Consider the following 21,937-nt stretch of genomic DNA (forward strand, 5'->3'; position numbering starts at 1 on the left):
AAGTGGTTTCACTAACAAGGGGTAGAATTGGGCGCAGACCTTGAGCTTGTTTGTTACCTTAGCCTGTCTGGTAACTATCACAATATGCTTCCTCTAATGAACCTCTTTCCTTGTCCAGTAAACTCTAATGGTGTTTTTGGCTTATGTGATAGTTGATGGCAGCCCTGCTTTTATTTCTCTATTATCAGGGCAAGGGGTACAGGGGCTGGGTGAGGGAGAATGCAGAATGGGAGCAGAGCCAAATGCCCATCTAACTTGCCTTTGGCTCACATGAGGAGTCTGTGTGTAAACCACTGCCAGAGGGGAGAGTTAATTGCATTTTATTGTATAAGCTGCATGGTAGCCAGGAGGACCATGGCTGATGCACAGTTTCCGAGTGTACATACACACAAGCATAGATGCTCATGTACATGTAGGAAATCCCCCTATATGAGTGGACAACAGAGTACATGCATGCCCACACCATCACTCCACATGTTTGCACACACACTAATGGCCAGGAGAAAAGTGCTCAGCACATTTTATCATACATCCCAGATTGAGGAAGGCCATTCAGGAGGAGGAAAGGGAAGATTATGAGGCAAAAAGAGAAATGAAACCTAAAGGTCCCGCCCTGTCAGCATTAACTGGAGTATAAGAAATGGAATTTGGACAGACAGACAGACTCCTGGGGCCTGTCAACAACCAAAATGTCCAAAGGGCCTCTGATTCTCTGGCTGGTGATTGAGCTCCAGCGGCTTTATCTGAGTAAGTGTCCTCAGACCTTCCATCCAGGAGTCCCTGGAGGCTTGGCACCTCCCGGATTTCCATGGCTGATCTATAAAGGTGAAACCCATTTCATTCCTGCATCCACTCAGCTTCTCTTGTTTGGAAGGTCTCTCCCTTTCTTTGTGACACAGGGTTTATCTTGAGACTGGTTTGGGAGTTTTAGGTTGGGGGTATTTATGTTCATACCAGGAATGGTAATTTAAGAAGAGACACAGAGATAAGGCATCAGATAACATGGGGATAAGAAATGTCCTTTGCAGGTTTTACTAGCACAGTCAGAGCCAGGGGAATTTGTTCTGTTAAGACCCCTTATTATAATCCTTATTTTTCTCTTTATTTTTAGGAGTTTTTGTTTGCTTCTTGGTTTGTTTTATTTTGCTGGGGGTCGGGCATCCAGGTGAGGTTTACCTTTTCTGCATATTGTTTCCAGGTTTCGGATGATGCAAATGTACACACACTAGGTGTGGACCAGTATAGACCTTCACATCCTGCTGCTATACAGGTGGAATGCTCTGGACTGAGCTGAAGTTGCATCTTGGTCATTAACTTTTGACACTGGTGACTATGGCCCTTCCATGGAAGAAATGAGGGACCTGGAAAAGACCAGTTTTAACAATCCATGATTCTAGAACTAGACAATATCTAATGTCCCTTGCAGTTTCAACAGTTCATAGTTTCTGCACATGAATCTTTCAAATGTGCTGCATGAGAAAACACCTACATTCCATGAAAAACAAGCCTTTGTCATACTGTTCTTTGTGCCTTTCTTTCCTCTAGAACTTCATACATCCTCAGGTCTCCACGTAAGTCAAGCTTTTCCTGAGTACCCATAGCCTCCAAACTGGTTTAAGTGTTTCTGCTGTGAGTTCCTGTCCTCCCTGGGGTCCTGCCACTAGAGAACTTGTCGACCTGTAGTAGTTGCTCATTTAACTGTCTCTCTCCCCAAATACCCTGTGGGAGTTAGTGGAATGAAAGCAGTTCCTGTCCCTTTCTTTATCATTGTTTTTGCCTGGTCTTTACCTTGTCCTGGGACCTGGAGGTGTGGAGGGTTTGGTGATGCTGAAAGTTGCTCTGGCCACCTTTCCGGCTACTGGCTGGACACTGACTGAGTGGGCTTCTCCAACCCTACTTGAAGAAGGCAGCACCTGGTGGATGATCTGTTTGTTTTTCATTTGTGCCTTTTCTAAAATGACCATTTTAGAAGGCAGTGACTGCTCAGACTCATTGGTGATCAGAACTGAATGTGCTCTTAAAAAATGCCAGATCAAACCCTTCACTGTGTAGGTGATGAAATTGAGACCCAGACTGGGGAAAGGCCTTGTTTAAGGTCGCCAGCTAGAGAAGGAACCAAGCTGGCACCAGAACCTAGGTTGTACCCACCATCCTGGGTAATTCCCCAAAAGAGAAATTGATTTAATACCAATGATTCCTTTGTTTCAGATCATTTTGCAGCTGGAAAGAAACAGTTTCTTATCCTATCTCTAAGATCAGAAATGCTTGGTTATTTGTACTCATAATTTATTAATTTCATGTGGCACTTAATACTCCATCTCTTGTGAACTTGAGAACTATTTCTGAGGCGAGCATTATCTTCCCCCTTTGGCTTATGAGGCTAACGAGGTCAGGGTTAGTGTGGCTTTCCTCCGAAGAACACAAAAGCAGTAACCGGCAGAATGAGGTTCTCAATGTAAGCCTGATGGGTGTTTTTCTGCCACACCTGCTTCCTTTTTTTTAACATTAATTTTTAATCCAGTGAGTAATACAGAGACACCCTAGGTGGAACAATTAAAATGTTATAAAGTTAAATCCCTTTTGACTACTGCCCTCAACCCCAGTCCCTTTCCTCTGATCATGGAGCTGCTGACACAATGAGTTGGGTGTATGTCCCACCAGCCACTTTTCTCTACATTTACTTTCATACGTCTGTGCCCACAAAAACCTGCAAACTGGTTTATTTCTTTTTTAAAATGGTTTTGTATTTTATGTGTCATTTTGAAATTTCTCCTTTTCATAGGTTGGTAAGGTTTGGAGTTTTCATGCCGATGGATATAAATCTGTCTAATTCTGTTAATCTTGTACATTGTGGTTCCATAGGACTGTGCCATGTTAGCCACTCCCCATATACACACTGTTGATTTCATTCACACACATATGACACTGAAGTAAATATTTGCAAATAGGCTTCCTTGTGCACCTGTGCTTTTCTAGAGTAAATAACAAACCATGAAATTGCCCAGGCTTAGCTAGGTCACTTGCATGTTGGGTATTAACCAAAACTGCCAAATTTCCCCAGAGTGTGGCTGTACCAATTCACACCCCATTTCACTCCAGTTTACTCCAGTAGGCTAAGTCGCTTCCCAGCTCCCAGTCTAGCCAACACTTCATATCATCAGCATTCTAAATTTTTGCCAGTCTAATAGTTGAAATTTACTGATCACTCATATTTCCTTGTCTATGAATTGCCTGTTTTGTCCTTTGCCAGTTTTTCTTTTTTTTTCTTTTTTAACGTTTTTATTGGAGTATACTTGTTTTACAATGGTGTGTTAGTTTCTGCTTTATTACAAAGTGAATCAGTTATACATTTACATATATCCCCATATCTCTTCCCTCTTGCGTCTCCCTCCCTCCCACCCTTCTAGCTGGTCACAAAGCACCAAGCTGATCTCCCTGTGCTATGTGACTGCTTCCCACTAGCTATCCATTTTACATTTGGTAGTGTATATATAAGTCCATGCCACTCTCTCATTTTGTCCCAGCTTACCCTTCCCCCTCCCCATGTCCTCAAGTCCATTCTCTAGTAGGTCTGCATCTTTATTCCTGGCTTGCCCCTAGGTTATTCATGACCATTTCTTTTTTTTTTTTTTTTTAGATTCCATATATATGTGTTAGCACACGGTATTTGTTTTTCTCTTTCTGACTTACTTCACTCTGTATGACAGACTCTAGGTACATCCATCTCACTACAAATAACTTAATTTCATTTCTTTTTATGGCTGAGTAATATTCCATTGTATATATGTGCCACATCTTCTTTATCCATTCATCTGTCGATGGACACTTAGGTTGCTTCCATGTCCTGGCTATTGTAAATAGAGCTACAATGAAAATTGTGGTACATGACTCTTTTTGAATTATGGTTTTCTCAGGATATATGCCCAGTAGTGGGATTGCTGGGTCGTATGGTAGTTCTATTTTTAGTTTTTTTAAGGAACCTCCATACTATTCTCCATAGTGGCTGTATCAATTTACAATCCCACCAACAGTGTATGAGGGTTCCCTTTTCTCCACACCTTCTCCAGCATTTATTGTTTGTAATGATGGCCATTCTGACCGGTGTGAGACGATATCGCATTGTAGTTTTTTGTTGTTTTTTGTTTTTTGTTTTTTTGCGGTATGCGGGCCTCTCACTGTTGTGGCCTCTCCCATTGCAAAGCACAGGCTCCGGATGCACAGGCTCAGCGGCCATGGCTCACGGGGCCTAGCCGCTCCGCGGCATGTGGGATCTTCCCGGACCGGGGCACGAACCTGTGTCCCCTGCATCGGCAGGCGGCCTCTTAACCACTGCGCCACCAGGGAAGCCCCGCATTGTAGTTTTGATTTGCATTTCTCTCATGATTAATGATGTTGAGCATTCTTTCATGTGTTTGTTGCCTTTGCCAGTTTTTCTATCGAGTCTTTCCTTATTGAGTAGTAGGATGCCTCTTTCTATACTGTGATACTTGGGATAATAAACTGTTGGATCTCCAGTAGAAATAATTCTGTCCCACATTTTTTATTAATTTACCAAATATTCATAGGAACAAGCTCATATTTTAGAAGTCATTGGTTTTTGGTGCATGTGTTCTGCATTGCTATTACAGCTGAGGTTGAAGACAATTATTTTTTTCCCTGGCTTCGTGGGGGGCAAAATGGGCTTCCACAGCATGTACAATCTGTGCAACATGTCCATTGTGGCAAAGTAAAGAGACGATGAGCTTAGGGAAGGCTCCAGGTGGGTCTGAATTTGGAATGACCTTTCATCATGAGAGCAAACTTTGCAAAACCCAGCAAGTACATCATCTGGCTTACTACCTGGGCAACTACTAGGGCTCATGCTCACCTTCTCCCAGAGAAGGATAGCTGGAAGTTGCTGATGCCTAGGGTCAGGGAGGAATACGGTGCTACTGACCATGTCTTACACAACTTAGCCAACGGGGTTAACAGAGTTAGTGAATGGAGAGTCTTACAGGAGGGTACCTTGAAGAAAACAATGAGCAAAGAGATATGGGGATATATGTATATGTATACCTGATTCGCTTGTTATAAAGCAGAAACTAACACACCATTGTAAAGCAATTATACTCCAATAAAGATGTTTAAAAAAATTTAAAAAAAAAAAGGATCTAGGTACTCAAGAAGGAGCAGGATGTCATCCTGACACTCTGGAGCTATAGCCTGCCTGGCTCTCCTCTCAATAGCATGGTTTGATTGAGAACAATCACTGATGCTCAATTAAATCAGAGGGCTTAACATTTGCAGCAGTGAAAAACTTTCACGGATTCTCAGAGATGGAAGTTATCTTAGAAGAGGTTGTCCAGTGGTCCTCAAACAGAGTGGGTGGTCAGTGACATCAGAACGACCTGGAGACCTCAGTTATGTACATTTCCATGGGCCTTGGCCTCTAAGATTCTGACTCAGGGTTGGGCAAGAAAATAGGTATTTTTAGCAAGCTCCCCAGGTCATGCTGATGAGTAGCTGAAGTTGGGAAACACAGATACTTCATTTTTAAAATGGTGCTATGTTCTATTTCATACAGCTAACATGGTCAACCTAATCACCAGCATCTTTATGTCACAGCTGCCATTCCAAGAATTCCTGTGATTTCTTTCCAGTTCTAACATTAAAAAAAAAAAAAATCCACAAACTCCACCTAAGTTCACGTTCTCTAACAACAAACAAATGGTCCAGAGCAATTAATTTCTATCTCCAGTACTAAAAGGAGATGAGGACAATGGGATATAGTTCAACAGCCTGTCTCCCAGCCATAGCAACACTTTGAGGTGGAAGACAGACAGAGACCCATTTGAGACATTCAAGTCAGTAGCAGGTGATCACTGCCTATTAAGATACACTGGGTACAGTGCTGTTTTGGACCTGTTTATATGAGTTAGTGGAATTGGATTAAAGGGTCAGGATTTTCCATAGAGAATTTATGGTTTCACTGAACGGTACTCAAGGTCAGAGTTTTTTTAATCAGCAAATCTGCTGTGGAGATGTGTTCAGAGACTCAGGCGGTCAGCTGTTTCCACTTGAGGGATGGAGGGGTGTGGAGTTAGGAGCTTAGCAGCAGCGAAGGGCAGGCCAGAATTTGGGCTAAAGAAACATATACACTACGACCCTCTTCATCTTCCTGGAAGCATCTATCTGCACAATCCCTGTAGAGCATATTTGAGAGATTTCAGTACCTCACAACCCAGTTTTCTCATCTTTCCTCACAGCTCCAGCTGCATCAGAGATTGTCGTGAGAGCATTTTGGGGTCAGTCGGTGACTTTGCCCTGTACGTACTCATCCTGGTCTCCTAACAGCAACGGCATGTGCTGGGGCAAAGGCCAGTGTCCCAACTCCAAATGCAATGACGAGCTTCTCTACACCGATGGGACAAGGGTGGTCGTGAGGAAGTCGCCAAAATACCAACTTCTGGGGAATATCCGGAGAGGGGATGTCTCCTTGACCATCTCCAACACCAACGAAGGTGACAGTGGTGTGTACTGCTGCCGCATAGAGGTGCCTGGCTGGTTCAACGATGTGAAGATGAACATCCGCCTGGACCTGAGGAGAGGTGAGCACACAGCGGCTGTGTCTGTGGATGGAGAGGTTCACGAGTCATGGGTCATAGAGTCAGCGGGTGGTGGTGGAGAGACTGAAGCTGCTTAAGCAATGAGTGGGCAGATGAAATCTGAGACATGTTGATGACTAGAGGAGCCATAGTCTGGAGCAGATGCCTGTGGGAGCCAAAAATCCCACAGAAATGAGTGAGGGGTAGAGGGTGGGGGGTAGCGAACCAGTGAAATTCAGGGTCACTTTGAAGAGGGCAGCTGCTTCTTCTCTAGGGAATTGCAGAAAGTTGGGCCCAGTGCTTTCAGATCTCCCTGTTATTATGTGAAGTATATTGATTTTTGCATGTTGGCAAAGATTTCAAAATATAAAAAAATATTGGATGAATGAGATAAAATGTGTTGTTCATGGATCAGCTTCAGCCCATAAGCCCAACTTCCAGCAGAGGGGAAAGGGCAGGGGATTTGGAGATAGTCATAGCAGTTTTCAGGTGATCTTTCCTTCTGTTACTATCAGTTGCTTTTGATGAAATTTGAAATATGGTGGAACTCATAACGATTTGAGCTGCATGGAGTGCAGCCTATGGTTGAATTATGTGAACAATAACCACTGTTCCTGCTGGTCTGGAATGGAGCCTCTCAAATTCAGCCCTGTGCTCAGCCTGCACCAAGGACTGAGGATTCTTGGGCTCTGTTCCTAACTGGACTGGCACCTTGGAAGGCAGGTTCTGGCTAACCATGCAAGTAATAAGCTTCTCCGATGACTCTCATGTGCTCTAAGATTTGAGAACAACTGATGTGGATGCTTCTAATTAGAGAACTTGCACAAGCATATATGAAAGTATATTTTTTATATACTAAATATATATATTTAGTATATTTTTCTCTCAAAGCAACTTTGTGAGATAGAGGTATCATTAGGATTTGTTGAAGTTAAATGATGTCAATCCAAGTCTTTGCTTTTCAAGCCTGATATAACCAGCTCTTATTCTATAAAATATTGGTTGACATCAGCACTCTATGAGGACATTTCTAAGTTCACTTGAAATTAATGATGGTCCATTAGAGTTTCTGGTCCATTAGAGTTAGTGGAAATTTGGCATATTTAAGAGAGGGTGGTATCTGTAGAATAACTGTTGCTAATGAACTCAGATTCAGATGTTTAGGGGGTGAGTGGTTTGGGCATGAACCAATCTTTAATATCTGAAAGAGACCACATTTTCACCCTATGTTACACTCTTTGGACTCGCTCTTTTTAGATTTTAATTTTTATTGTAGAAAGAACACCTAACATGAGTTCTACCCTCTTCATGAATTTTCAAGCGTACAATATACTATTGTTAACTATGGTTACAATGTGTGCAGCAAATTTCTAGAGCTTATTCATCTTGCTTGACTGAAATGTAATGTTTGGGCTCACTTTTGATAGGACCCTTCATTTCCTCATTCATGCCATGTTTTTGGAACACCTACTATGTACCAGACACTGTCGTAGGTATTAGATTTGTAGCAGAGAACAAAATAAATACCAGCCATTCCCTCGTGGAGCTTACAGTGTACTAGGAGAAACAGACATTCCATAATAATCAACAAATAAATGTGTAGTTAGGAAATGCAACAAACGCTATGAAGGTCAAGTATGAGTGTGAAAAAAACATTGTTATTGTCGAATGCGGATGACCTTGCAGAAGCGTCCTTTTAGCTGAGACATGAGGGTCAAGGAGGAGTCCATCTAAGGAAGGGAGAGTCTAGGAAGCAGTAGGTACAAAGTCCCTCAGATGGAAGGTCACTAATACTGTGGAAGAACTGAAGAAAGGCCAGTGGGCTGGGGAAAAGTGAGGAGAATAGAGTGGAGGCCCGAGATGGGAAAGAAAGAGCAGATCAGGTGGGGCCCTGAGCGTGAGGTCGAGGGTTGGGTCTTCATCTTAAGGGCAAGGAGAACCCAGGAAAAAAGTTTAGGTAGGGGACTGACAAAATTAGATTTGTCATTTTCAAAGATTACTCTGGCCAGTGTGTGAAGAACAGGTTGGAAAGGCCAGGACTAGAGTTAAGAAACCCAGTTTTCATGGGCATTTTACTGGTCCAGGCTCGTGGGCCGGGTGAGGCGGCAGAAAGGCAGAGAAATGGACGGATGCCGGCTACATCTGTAGTGTTTCCCTCTTCCTCCGTCTCCACTTGGCACCAGACGTATCTTCTATTGGGTACAGGTCCCACGACCACGCGCTCAACAACCACCCGTCGCCCAACCACCACCACTGTGACGACAACCACAGCTGTGCTTCCAACAACCACAGTCATGCCTACACCCGACCTGCCAGCCACACCACCGCTTCAGATGAGAACCACTGCTGCACTCACCACCATGGCAGCCACATGCCCTCTGACAACACAGGACTCCCTTCGTGAGGAAGACACGATACTTCTGACCCTAGAGCCTTCCACAGAAGGGCCCATCCTCATTGCAGGTGCCTGGTTCAACGGGCTGTTCTTTCCCTTCTTCTGGTCAGATGCACCTTGGATCCCTTGGAAGAGGGTTCTCCTGCTGAATGGGGCAGCCCAGCAACTTGCTCTTAGGTCTATGTGTGTGTGTGTCTGTGTATGAGTTTGCAAGGGCTGTCATAACAAATTCCACAGACTGGGTGGCTTAAACAACAAAAGTTTACTTTCTCACAATTCCGGAGGCTAGAAGTCTGAGATCAAGGTGTCAGCAGGGTTGGTTTCTTCCGAGGCCTTTCTCCTTGACTTCTAGATGGCCGTCCTCTCCCTGCGTCCTCACATGGTCTTCCTCCTTTGCGTGTTTGTGTTCTAATGTCCTCTTTTTGTAAGAACACCAGTGATATTCGATCAGGGACCATCCATATCACATCATTTTTACTTTAATTACCTCTTTAAAGGCACTATCTCCAAATACAGTCACATTCCAAGCTACTTGGGGTTAGGGCTTCAATGTATGAATTTTCAGGTAGGCCTGGGGTGGGGGTGGAAGGGGACCACACAATTCATCCCACAACTGTATGTGTGTGTATAGTTTCATTAAATTGTTCCTTTTCATTGTTTTATGATTTCCTTTTTTGTTGCTTTTTTTTTTCCTTTGTGCTTTTGAAAAGTCAGCATTTTTGGTTCTCCAGCTGACCTCCCAGGAGTCTCGGGGACACTTAGTAAAGAATCAGGAAATGTCAACCTGGGTCAGACACCAGTTCCATCCTGCCGGGGCTTAAGTCCCTACTCAGGCATTAGAGATTGGTTGAGGAAAGGCCTCCAGATGCCTTAAAATATCCCTTGGTGAACTGGTTCTACCTTTTCTTTCTTTCTCTCTCTCTCTTTCTTTCTTTCTTTCTTTCTTCTTTCTTTCTTTCTTTCTTTCTCTCTCTCCCTACCTCCCTCCTTTCCTCTTTCCCCTCCCCTCCCTCCCTTCCTTCCTTCCTTCCTTCCTGCCTTCCTTCCTTCCTTCCTCTCTTTCTTTCTCTCTCTCTCCTCTCTCTCTCTCCCTCCCTCCCTCCCTCCTTTCCTCTCTCCCCTCCCCTCCCTCCCTCCCTCCTTTCCTCTCTCCCCTCCCCTCCCTCCCTCCCTCCTTTCCTCTCTCCCCTCCCCTCCCTCCCTCCCTCCTTTCCTCTCTCCCCTCCCCTCCCTCCCTCCCTCCTTTCCTCTCTCCCCTCCCCTCCCTCCCTCCCTCCTTTCCTCTCTCCCCTCCCCTCCCTCCCTCCCTCCTTTCCTCTCTCCCCTCCCCTCCCTTCCTTCCTTCCTTCCTCTCTTTCTCTCTCTCTCTTTCTCTTTCTCTCTAGCTCCCTCCCTCCTTTCCTTCCTTCCTTCATCCTGAATCCTTCTTGATCCTACATCTTGGAACTCTCATTGAATTACTAGCTCCATTAATTATGGGGGCTTATCAAAGCTCCCACCACGTTTCAACCTCTGATTCTGAGGTAAGAATATTAGAAAAGAATCATGAGATAGCTTGAAAGATTAGGCATTTCAGCTGCCTCAATAAGGCCTGGATTAATTTAAACAACTTTACATTATTGAATTGGCTAATTCCATTATACTCTGTGTAGTCACCCAAGGTCCATGAACCCTAAGCCAATTTTTATATGTATTTTTTTATTCCTTTGATCTTTAAAATAATCATCTTAGAATACTACATTTGCAGTTTTTCCCCTAGATTCTAAAAATTACTTACAATCCTTGGAAGAAAAACTGAAATAAACATAGAAAAGTACAAAGACAACTATAAAAATAGCCCCAAATCCCACCACTCAGCACAAACACCTATTTTTAGCTGCCTTTTATCAAACTTTTTTTCTCTTCCAGAATCAGAAACTGTCCTTCTCCCTAGGACCTCTCAGAGAAGCACTGAGGTGACTTCTGCAGACACTGCCTTGCTCACATCCAAAGGTATGTGGCCGGGGTTCTCTCTTTTTCTTTCCTCACCGCTTAGACTGAGGGAAACACTGAATAGAGTGTCACCAAGTCAGATGACTAGAGATGACTGTTGGGTCCTGTGTGCCATGAAGTCCACCTGGAACAAATTGGTATCAATACCGCATTTGTGGCTCATTCCTCCCTGTGGATTTGAGAGAGTGAGAGAGACCCATTGACCTTGATTTGTTTGTGCAATTCTCCAGGGTAGCACACCTCTAGAATATCTGCCTTTCCACTCTAGGCTGGGTGGCACTCGGCTATCTCATCCCCCAATCCTAAGCATACCGGTCTTCTGTGTTGAAACCCTGGAGGGTGTACTCACTTGACTCCTTGGCTCTTTATAGTGGAGGGAGAGTTCTTTCATTCATTTGTCCTTTCATCCATCCAGCCAGACTTCTTTAGGTATTTACTAGTGCCCAGGGGCAGAGAACACCCTGAAAATAATTCACAGCCTTGCAGGTGCTAGAGGGGCCTGCCTGGGCTTGGTTATCAGTTGTACTACTTTCCCCTGGGGGTCTCTGCCCTCCATTGTGTAACTTCATGCATATAAAATTTGGATGAGTGCGTGGCACGTTAGTAAGCGTGCAAAAGGTAGCTGTTACCTTAGTGGAGCTTATAATCAAGCAGAGGAAAACAGACATCTATGAGGTAGATAAATCAATGCTTGTGATAGTGGAGTATAGGGGGGGCAGTAAAATAGAGTGGTTCATGTGTGTGTGCGTTCTGGTGTTACACTGCCTGGATACAAATCATGCCCCTTCTCTGCTGTGTGACTTTGGGAAAGTTCCTTAATCTCTCTGGGCCTTGGCTTCCTAACTGGTCAAATGGGAATAATGAAGCACTTACCCTGTGTCTCTTTCTGAGGATTAAGTGAGAGAATGCAGGTAGATGACTTAGAACAGCATCTGGCATGTACTAAATGCTCAGTAAACATTAGCCCTTTTTTTTTTTTTTTTTTTTTTTTTTTTTTTTTGCGGTACGCGGGCCTCTCCCGTTGCAGAGCACAGGCTCTGGACATGCAGGCTCAGCAACCATGGCTCACGGGCCCAGCCGCTCCGCAGCATGTGGGATCTTCCCGGACCGGGGCATGAACCCCTGTCCCCTGCATCGGCAGGCGGACTCTCAACCACTGCGCCACCAGGGAGGCCCAGCCCTTTTTTTTAATGACAAAAGTCAGTTTAGGGGAAGAGTGGCCCCCCACCCCCCACCTCCCCACAAAATAGGAAGACAGGCATCTACCTAAGTTTGTTTTCTCCTTTCCTTTGTATATTTCCAGGGTCTGAAAGTTGGGTTCTCCAGTCAACATCCCAGGCATTGATGCAGGAAGCGAGTGACTCGGTGATTTTTCAGCCAAGAGGTAGGGGGGTTGTGCTCCTGTGAGCGGTTTGCCTTTGGACTTGGGAACAATCTGTCATCCGCCTGCTTGTCTTGGAATTCTGCTCTTTTGATTGCACTGTGATCACATCCTACATCCTCCCGCCAGCTGGGATGAAAGTGAAACCTGCTAAAAGCATCAGTGCTGGCTCCATCCCTTCTCTGCCTCATTTCTGAAAACCCTCTGTTGGGATCTGAAGCTAGGAATGCTAGTAGGAAAAGCAACCATTCATCTTTCAAAACGTTACTAATTTATTTTAAATTATGCAAATAGCACACCAGTGTATTTTTGTTAGGGATAAATTTTTTAAAAGCTATTTATTTATTTTGATTTATTTATTTGGTTGCTCTGGGTCTTAGGTGCAGCGGGTATACTCTTTAGTTACAGCTCACCGGCTCCTTAGTTGCGGCATGCATGTAGGATCTAGTTCCCTGACCAGAGATGGAACCCGGGCTCTCTGCATTGGGACCGTGGAGTCTTAACCACTGTGCCACCAGGGAAGTCCCTAGGGATACACTTTTTTAAAGTAGAAATAACATTCTCTTTGACTCCCTGTCTTTAATCCCAGTTCCTCCCCTGAGTTAATCACTGATATTAGTTGAAGATGATCATTCTTCAGGTCTTTTTCTATTCCCTTATGAGTGGGTATAGATATAGAAATATACAGTTGTGTTTTGTGTGTGGATTTTTTTTTTAATGCTATCATATTGTGTGCAGCCTTCTGCATTTTTATTCACCTAACATTATACAGTGGGCCACTTTCTTTTTTGGTCCATGTTGATCTCCATCACTGTGTTGAATTGCTGTATAGTATTTTCTACTATGGGTACTTATAGTATCCATTCCCCATTGAGGGGCACTAAGGTTGTTCCAAAACTTCACATCATAAATATTCTGCAGTGAGGATCCTTATAGGTGTCTCCTTAGTGTTCATGCAAGTGTTTCTTTAGCTAGGGTGGTGACCAAGAAGGAGAAATGCTAGGTTCACAGAAATGTGTGCTTTTATTTTTTTATAAATTTATTTTTATTTTATTTTTGGCTATGTTGGGTCTTCATTGCTGCATGCGAGCTTTCTCTAGCTGCAGTGAGCAGGGGCTACTCTTTGTAGCAGTGCGCAGGCTTCTCACTGCGGTGGCTTCTCTGGTTGCAGAGCACGGGCTCTAGGCACGCAGGCTTCAGTAGTTGTGGCACATGGGCTCAGTAGCTGTGGCTCGTGGGCTCTAGAGTGCAGGCTCAGTAGTTGTGGTGCATGGGCTTATTTGCTCCGCGGCATGTGGGATCTTCCCAGACCAGGGCTCGAACCTATATCCCCTGCATTGGCAGGCGGATTCTTAACCACTGCGCCACCAGGGAAGTCTGAAACATGTGCTTCTAAATTTTATAGCTATTACAAAATTGTCCTCTGGAAAGGCTGTGCTAATTTCTCTTCCCACCCACAGAGTATCTGCTTTCCCATATCCTCCCCACACTCGATATAACCATTTGTTTAATTGTTTTCGATCTCCCGAGAAGAAAATGTCATCTCATTCTTCTGTTGTTCTGATTAACAGAGAGTTGGAGTGTCTTTCTCTATGTTTATTAGCCAGAAAACAGCCATCCTTTAACTCTGTGAAGGAGGCAATGACAAAGGCTCGGAAGATGGAATTAGAGGGTCCAGACAAGAGTGAGTGGAAGGGAGATAGGTTTTGAAGGAAGACTCTAAATCAAGATGAAATGCAAGGGTGATCTCATGTTGAAAAGCTTTGGCATGCACTAACTCACCCAGTGGGAGGACGGGAAACCTAGACTGGATGTTGATAACAAGGTGCCAATGATCCAAACCTTCTTTGTCCATGGGATGCGGTAGGGTGAGGGCCTGTTTTCTGGCAGAAGAGAAGGTAGCAACTAGAAAAGTGACAAAGGATGGTCAACAAGTTTTCAAAATGTTTCATTTTTTCCACTTAAATCTTGGACTATTTTACACTGAATTGCAAGGGAACAGAAGGTCATCTGATGTTTTACCGTCTTTTATAATATCCCTGATAATTTCATTTCACTCCTGCTTGATAAATCCTGGGAGAGAGAACACTTGTGCCCATACCCATAGGCGGCACTGCTGAAGAGGAACTGGTTATAGGAAGGTCTGTCAGTCTCTGTGTAACATCTATTCGTTGTGGAAGAAGCCAGGGTTTATTAAGCACATATCATGTGCCAGCATGGGGTCAACTGTTCTCCTGGGCCACTTAATTCAATCCCTCTTACCAGATGCTCCAATCTCCATTTGTCATAGCTTTTTCAAGCCCACACAGCTGTTGGGTGCCAGATCCGGGAAGTCTAGCTCTGATTCCATACTCTTAGGTATTGTTTTATCTTGCCTTACCTTCCAGTCTGAAATAAAATATCATGCTCTTGTCATTTACCATCCTTTTTTTCCATCGGTTTTTGTAATGAAATATTTATAATACATACTGAGGATTTAACTAGGTGTTAGGTGCTGTATAAGGGTTTTAACTTGTATTGTTTTATTTAAATCTAACAATGACCTTCTAGCCAGGTATAGGTATTATCCCCATTTTACAGATAAAGAAATGGAGGGTCAGGGAGTTTATTAGAGAAGCTAACACCTACTGAGGTCTGTCTTTGTTTCAACGCTCTGCATTTTACATGCATTACCTCATTTGATTTTTCACAAAATCCTATGAGATAGATACCATTATCACCTCCATTTTAGAGTCCATGAATGTTACATATCTCGTCTGGTAGATGATGGACCTGGATTTAACCCTTCTCTGCTCAACTCTGATGCCATTTTGATCCTATGCTAGGCTGCCCCCGCCCCATCTACCCTCTGGAAGCACTTAGAGAATAAAACTACTTCTTCATTTGCATAAAAATGCTTTCAACCCATTTCAGAGAACCTACATGCTTCTGTGGGCTTTTTCTTACCTTGGCTAAATATTCCCAATTCCTTCCTCATGTCTTCATGTAATTTTTGGATGGCCAGGCTTCCATGGTTGAGGGCTGCTTTAAATTGTTCAAGTGGATCTTGCTACAATTATTATTCCCTAAAATTAGCATTACCTGGAATGGCAATTCTTTACCTCCTCTCTTTGGCTGCCTGGAACAGAGTTCAGAGATGTGGAGTGATTTGCCCAAGATCACACAACAGTGCAGAGAGAGAGGTGGGATCACACCCAGTTTCCAGGGATATTATTAAACTGTGTACATGGACTCCTAAATGGAGTTGTCTGTGGATGAACTTGGCGGGGGGACAAGAACCCCCCTGAAATTTATATATATATATATATATATATATATATATATATATATATATATATATATATATAGTTGTGTGTGTATATGTGCACACACATTTTCCTGGGGAAAAAGTATAGAACTTTTATTAGATTCTCCAAGAATTCTGCAAAAGCTCCAAATGATTAGGAACCATAATTCAAACACAAACAACAATAACAACAATAAAAAGTCTCATAGGTTTCTTCCCCCCTAAAGGCAGCCTGTTAGGGGAATATGAACTCTTACGCCTCTAGGTAGCTGGGAACTCAAATCAGTCCCTCTAGCCTGAGGATTAATTTCATTTCTTGCTTGGCCACAGGAATGTGTGAAATGGTCCCCAATTGCTCCCTAGTGACCCAACATCTCTATTGGGTAAGGACTCTGAAGCTAGGGTGAGGAGACCCACATCACCATGTCATTTCCTAAGTAAAATCGGGTGGCTTGGGATTAAATTCTCTGCAGATTATGCCTCAGCCCCACTTTTAGTGCCTCAATAACATCCCAAATCCTTTTTTTCTAGTCCTTTCTCCTCACATTCTTCTTGGTGGACCTCATTTGGGGAATGTGAAGGCTCAGGGTTATATACCAGCTCTAACGTTTTATCCTTTATTTTTTTCTTTTAGAATCTCAGGTTCTTGTTCTAGCCTTTTTGAAATCTCAGTTTCCTCAAAATGTACAATGGAGATAATAGTACGTGGTTCATAGGGCTGTTAAGTGAGGCAATGCATGAGAAAAATGTCTGGTCCATAAGTACTGGCTAGTAAATGACAGTCCTCGTGACAGATTCTGATCTCCTCTGCTCGCTGCATCTCTGCTGATCTTCCTACTCACACATCTTCTTTCTCTGGCCAGGCTGGCTGGGGAGCAAGAGGCCACATGTACCAGCTCCCAGCTGACTCTCTTCCTTCCAAATACAGAGACACTTTTTTTTTCCTGATTTCAAAACATATTAAAGAGCTACAGTAATCAAAACAGTATGGTGCTGGCACAAAGACAGACATACAGACCAATGAATACAGTAGAGAATAAACCCTCACATACATGGCAGAGACACTTTTTGGTTTTATGATTTTTTTAACTGCTAATTGCACCAGGAAAACAGCTGATGAGTGGCAAAATTGCAAACTTGGGGAAGTGATGAAAGCTTTTTAAAAAGTCTCATGGCAGTCATTCTCGACTCACTATTAAAATAAATCTGATTCTGAAAGCTTTTCACTGGCTGCTTAGTACATGGCTCTAAGGAACTCTCAGTTAGGGGTTTTGTTCCTCTGGTGGACATCTTTAATCTTCTGATGCCTCTCAGTTGTTTTGTCCTTCTCACATCATTCAATTTAGGGAGGCTTCACTCTATAATTTAGGCTCAGAAATCAAGTTTTGCTTGAAAAAGAGCTGTGGTCGAGTTTGCCATGCAAGGGCTTCCTGATTTGTATTATTTATTTGATTAGACACCTCCAAGTATGTATCTCCTGCTCCGGTGCCCTCCTCTGCTTTGAAGGTGTTTGGTCTGCAGACATCATCTGAAGAAGCCCTAGTCAGGGTGTCAAATCTTCACCTCCACTCTGTGGCTGCCTAGAAATGGAGCTCAGAGATGTGGAATGACTTTCCTAAGATCACACAGTGAGGCAGAGGGAGAGCTGAGACTCTTACCCAGGTTTCAGAGGTTTGAAATTTGGGCCCACAAACTCCTCAGGAGGTGTTGTCAGTGGAAAACTGATGGGAAATTGAGGCCCAGCAAAGGCCAGTGAGTTGAGAGAGGGCTTGCAGTGATAGGGAGGCTGCTGAGACCAGAGGCCAGTTCTCCTGATCCCACGTACAGTTAACCTTTGTCCCAAGACTGGCAGCCACTATCTCTCAACAGAGCTTCCCTGAGGGCAGATTTTCCTATTTGCTCCTCAAGGATTAGGATTCAGTTTTTCTCAGCCCCCAGGTAGATCATTATACTCATCAACAACATGAAGTCCAAGCTGTGAAATAATTTCAAATTTAATGCCCCTAAATATGCATGAGGACTTGGCTGTCAACCCAGGAAAACTGGAAAAAAATGAACATCTCTCTGGTAATAGTCATAATTTCCTTTTCTGAGATTCTTACAGTAGTGTTTTCTCCATCCCAGGGTGGGATGGTGGGGGAGTGGGGATGGGGTGCTTTTAGGAGCTCTTGTTCTCTTACTGTATCTTTCTGTTTTACAAAACCAGCCCAAGCGTCATGGTCCAGAGCAAGCTGGCCTTGCCATGGAATCAAAGGATTCTCAGAGGGAAAAGTGGTTAGAGATGAGATTTTATATCTTTACCTTGGCATTTGGTTTGGATATATGGAATAGGTCACATGATATTTGGTAAAGGCCTTTCAAATCTGTCATTCATTAAACATGGCTTACCTGGGTGCTTCCCTGTGCAGGGCCCAGAACATATAAAAATGAGGAAGTCTTGGGCTTCCCTGGTGGCGCAGTGGTTGAGAGTCTGCCTGCCGATGCAGGGGACGTGGGCTCGTGCCCTGGTCCAGGAAGATCCCACATGCTGCGGAGTGGCTGGGCCCGTGAGCCATGGCCGCTGAGCCTGCGCATCCGGAGCCTGTGCTCCGCAATGGGAGAGGCCACAACAGTGAGAGGCCCGCATACCGCAAAAAAAAAAAATTTTTTTAATGAGGAAGTCTTGACCTCTGTTCTTAAAGGGGTGGGACAGACAGGCTTGTGTAGAGCAAACAATTATCCAGTGAGCTTGGTTTTGAGATAGAAGTATGAAAAGGTGCCCTGGGGGCCCAAAGGAGGGAGAGAAGGATTCTAACTTGGAAAGAAAGGCCAGGGTGATTTCACTCAATGATCCTCGAATTGGTTCTTCATGGATGAGAACATCTAATTGAGCAGAGAAGGGTGAACAGGCAGGGAGAAAGCATGAGCAGAAATAGGGGGACTTACAATAGCATGAAATCTTTGATGATTGTTTAAGAGTCTAGTTTAATCTAATGGAGACAGGAAGCTAGGAGTGGCCTAGGTTCTTAAAGGACTTGATTGATGGGCTGAAGAATTTAGATTTCATTCCGGGGTCACACAGATCCAGTCATGTTTTTGGAGTCGGGAATGGCATTTTCAGCTCTGTTTTAGGAAAAATTGATCTGGTAAGAGTGTGGAACATGTATTCGAGGGGAGTAAGGCTGGAGGCGGAGAGCCTCCTGCAGTAACTCAGGCAGGAGGTGAGTGTCTCGACTAGGATGATGGCAGCAGTGACAGCAACGAAGGGACAGTCAGAGCCATTTAGGACTTTGAACTGAGAAGACTTGGTGACTGGAGTAAGAAGGAAGGATGATTGATTCTCCGCACTTGGGAGATCAGCTCGATGTGATGGATTCACTGGTAAAGGAACCCCAGGAGGAAGAGTGAAATTTATTTGGGCGATCTTGACTTTGAAGTGCCCCTGGGAAATGTCTAACAGGCCGTTGGAAATGTGGGGCTGGGCGGACTTACGGATGCCTCGGTGGGGATTGGGTGTCTGATGATTGGCACCTCCTGTGACCAAAGAGTCATTCCTGTGCTGAATAAGGAGTTGCCCCTATACCAAAACTTTCACACGTACTATCTCATGAGGGAGAGTTCAGGCCTATGGATAAAATATGACAGTTACTGAGTGCTTATTATAGGACAGGGCTGGGCTCCATGCTTTCAGTGCATTATCTCAACATGAGGCGTCATCCAGATCTGTGAGGAAGATTCTATTATTGCATTCGTTGTAAAGGAGAAGAAACAGTTTTGCAGAGGTTAAGACATTTGCCAGAGCTGGGTCTCTTGGCTCTTGAAAATTAGCTCTTAAACACTTGATTCTATTGTCTCATTAGCAGAGGGCGTCATTGAAGCTCCTGTGGCATTGTCTGAAGATATTGTGGGAGAGGAAGGGTGGGATGAAGGCAGACACCCCACCTCCTTACAGGAACGACTCCATTGGGAGAGGGTGTAGTAGAGGCAGAAAAGCTGGCCCAGGGGGGCCAGTTAGAGAGACAGCAGAGGAGGGAAGTTGTCCAGGAGACAAAGATTATGCGGTGTGTACTTAAATATGAGGGAATTCTAAATACCGGTCAGATGTGGCATCTAGACAGGTGGCTGTGAACTGTGGCAGGAGGACCGCTAAGCAAACAGGGTGAGTATTGTGGATGGACAGCCTGAAGTCCAACACTGAGCGACTGTGAGAGAATAAATGCTAGGCGTTCTTTCAAGGAGTTGGAGGGTAAATATTTAGAGGGGAGGCAGGGTAGAGGGAGGAGGCTTGTACTGTTATAGGAGGAGGGGAGGCCATCAAAAATGGGAGAGGTAGGGTTTGGTCTAGAAATGGAGATAGGAGACAGGGGAGTTAGGTTGGCATCAGTGAAGGTGGGAGAGCAATCAGATCTCACGCTGACCTCCCAGGGAGGTAGGAGAAGACTGGGGAACCAAGACCTTGAACTCTGAGATCATCCAGTCTGTCTATGCCAGACCTGGCCATGGTCTTGAACCACAGAGAGCTTAGTCAAAGCATAGATGGCCCTACTCTACCCAAGACTTGCAGAATGAGGACCTCTGGGGTGGGTCCAAGAAACTGAAGCCCAGCCCTAGCCCCAAGAAGGCATTTAGGAATTGCTGGTGTAGTCGACTCTCCTTATTCTACACGGAAGGAAACTGAAGCACGAAAAAATTTCAAAGAGAAGAGGAAGTTAAGTCCTACGTAGGACTCTCTTCTGGGTCCCAAATCAGAGCTCTTTCCCCTGCGCTGCACTATTTCATTGAAGTCAAAATTGAGTCCTGTCAGAACTTGACACTTTCTGGGTCCTCAGTTGATCAAGGGCATAAAGAACTTGTAGGAGGAGTTGCCATTCTCAGTGCAAGTTAGGCAGAAGGAACAGGTGAAGGCAGGGGAATGAAGCAAAGCTCATTTTCACTCACAAATGCCGTTGTTAGGAGGAAAGAACTTGGATGCAGTTGATTTCAAAGTCGACATCTTTCGCGAGGCAGTAGTGGCCTGTTTGTTTGATCTTTCATGCCCAGTGCTGTTTGCAGGCTGGAATCAGTTGGTAAGCTGGCAGTCTGGGGATGAAGGAAAAGGACAAAGAGTGGATTCTCATGATGCTTCTCACAGTAGTGTTACATCTATCAACCGTACAAATGTGTTTTTTTTTCCATTAATAAAGTTGGGATTGAATCTGTGTAATTCTAGCATCTAACATCTCACCTTCAGAAAGGTCAACCAAATAAGACGAAAGAAAGTTGCCAAGCTTTAGGAGAGGCTTGTCCATGGTAAGGCGAACAGAAAGTGAAAGTGAAGTAAGGTACTATCCACTGAATATAGAACTCGGAGCTGGCCCTAAGATGGGTCCTCACTAATGGTTACCCAGGTGAGCTGGGTGACCGCTCTGCAGACCAAAATGTCCCTCGGACACCAAGTCAGGCGCTGGAGACATCTCCGGTTTCACAGGAGGGTAGGATCAATAGATAAACCTCAGTGAGCTCTGTGATGAGGTGAGGTAGCTGTTCTCCCCACTACGAACAAGTCAATGAATAAAGGTACCAATGGGGCTTCCCTGGTGGCGCAGTGGTTGAGAGTCCGCCTGCCGATGCAGGGGACACGGGTTCGTGCCCCGGTCCGGGAAGATCCCACATGCCACGGAGCGGCTGGGCCCGTGAGCCATGGACGCTGAGCCTGTGCGTCCGGAGCCTGTGCTCCGCGGCGGGAGAGGCCAAAACAGTGAGAGGCCCGCATACCGCAAAAAAAAAAAAAAAAAAAAAAGGTACCAATGCCCTTTGGCAAGAACCTACCCACACTTGTGGACTATTGACTCCTGTGATGCCCAGAAGCAGAAGAGGGAAACAGAAGTGGAATTTGGAATCAAACGTCATCGCTCTACCATTTACTAGCAATCAGCACTAGCTTTGCAGCCTTGGGCAAGATACGAGACCTCTCTGGGCTTCAGTTTCCCCCCCTTTCAATAATTCTGCCCAAGTTTATTTACCTCATAGATTCATTTTCAAGTTCAAATGGGATAATAAACATGAAAGTACTCTGTGCATTTTTAGCTGCTTCCATTATGCTTAACATGGTCATTCAATAATAATAATTTTTAGAATGTCTTTTCAGAAACTGCACCCACCTAGGCAATGGAGGGCTAGGGTTCCATTCCAACAGGACCACTTCCCACTGTGCCATGAAATAGCATGGTCATGCACCCTCCAGCACTGATCTTTTCAGAGCAAGTGTTTGTGAGCTCTTGCTACAGTTCCCAAAGGCCACAGAGCCCAGAGGATAAGAGCTTGGGCTCTACAGATAGGTA

General features: G+C 44.4%; 1 protein-coding gene across 1 annotated transcript in view; it reads left to right on the forward strand.

Annotated features, from left to right (window-relative positions):
- The first annotated feature begins 653 nt into the window (after positions 1-653).
- The window catches only part of TIMD4 (T cell immunoglobulin and mucin domain containing 4), a 35,520-nt gene continuing 14,236 nt past the window's right edge, over positions 654-21,937 (forward strand). Inside the window, exons 1-5 of the mRNA XM_082622980.1 lie at positions 654-747; positions 6,246-6,587; positions 8,733-9,047; positions 10,888-10,971; positions 12,275-12,355. Of these exons, the coding sequence (XP_082479106.1) occupies positions 690-747; positions 6,246-6,587; positions 8,733-9,047; positions 10,888-10,971; positions 12,275-12,355 (880 nt within the window). The 5' untranslated portion in view covers positions 654-689. The remainder of the gene's footprint in view (positions 748-6,245; positions 6,588-8,732; positions 9,048-10,887; positions 10,972-12,274; positions 12,356-21,937) is intronic.

The sequence above is a fragment of the Mesoplodon mirus genome (assembly GCF_964341445.2).
Source record: "Mesoplodon mirus genome assembly, chromosome: 5".
Taxonomy (NCBI): Eukaryota; Metazoa; Chordata; class Mammalia; order Artiodactyla; family Ziphiidae; genus Mesoplodon; species Mesoplodon mirus.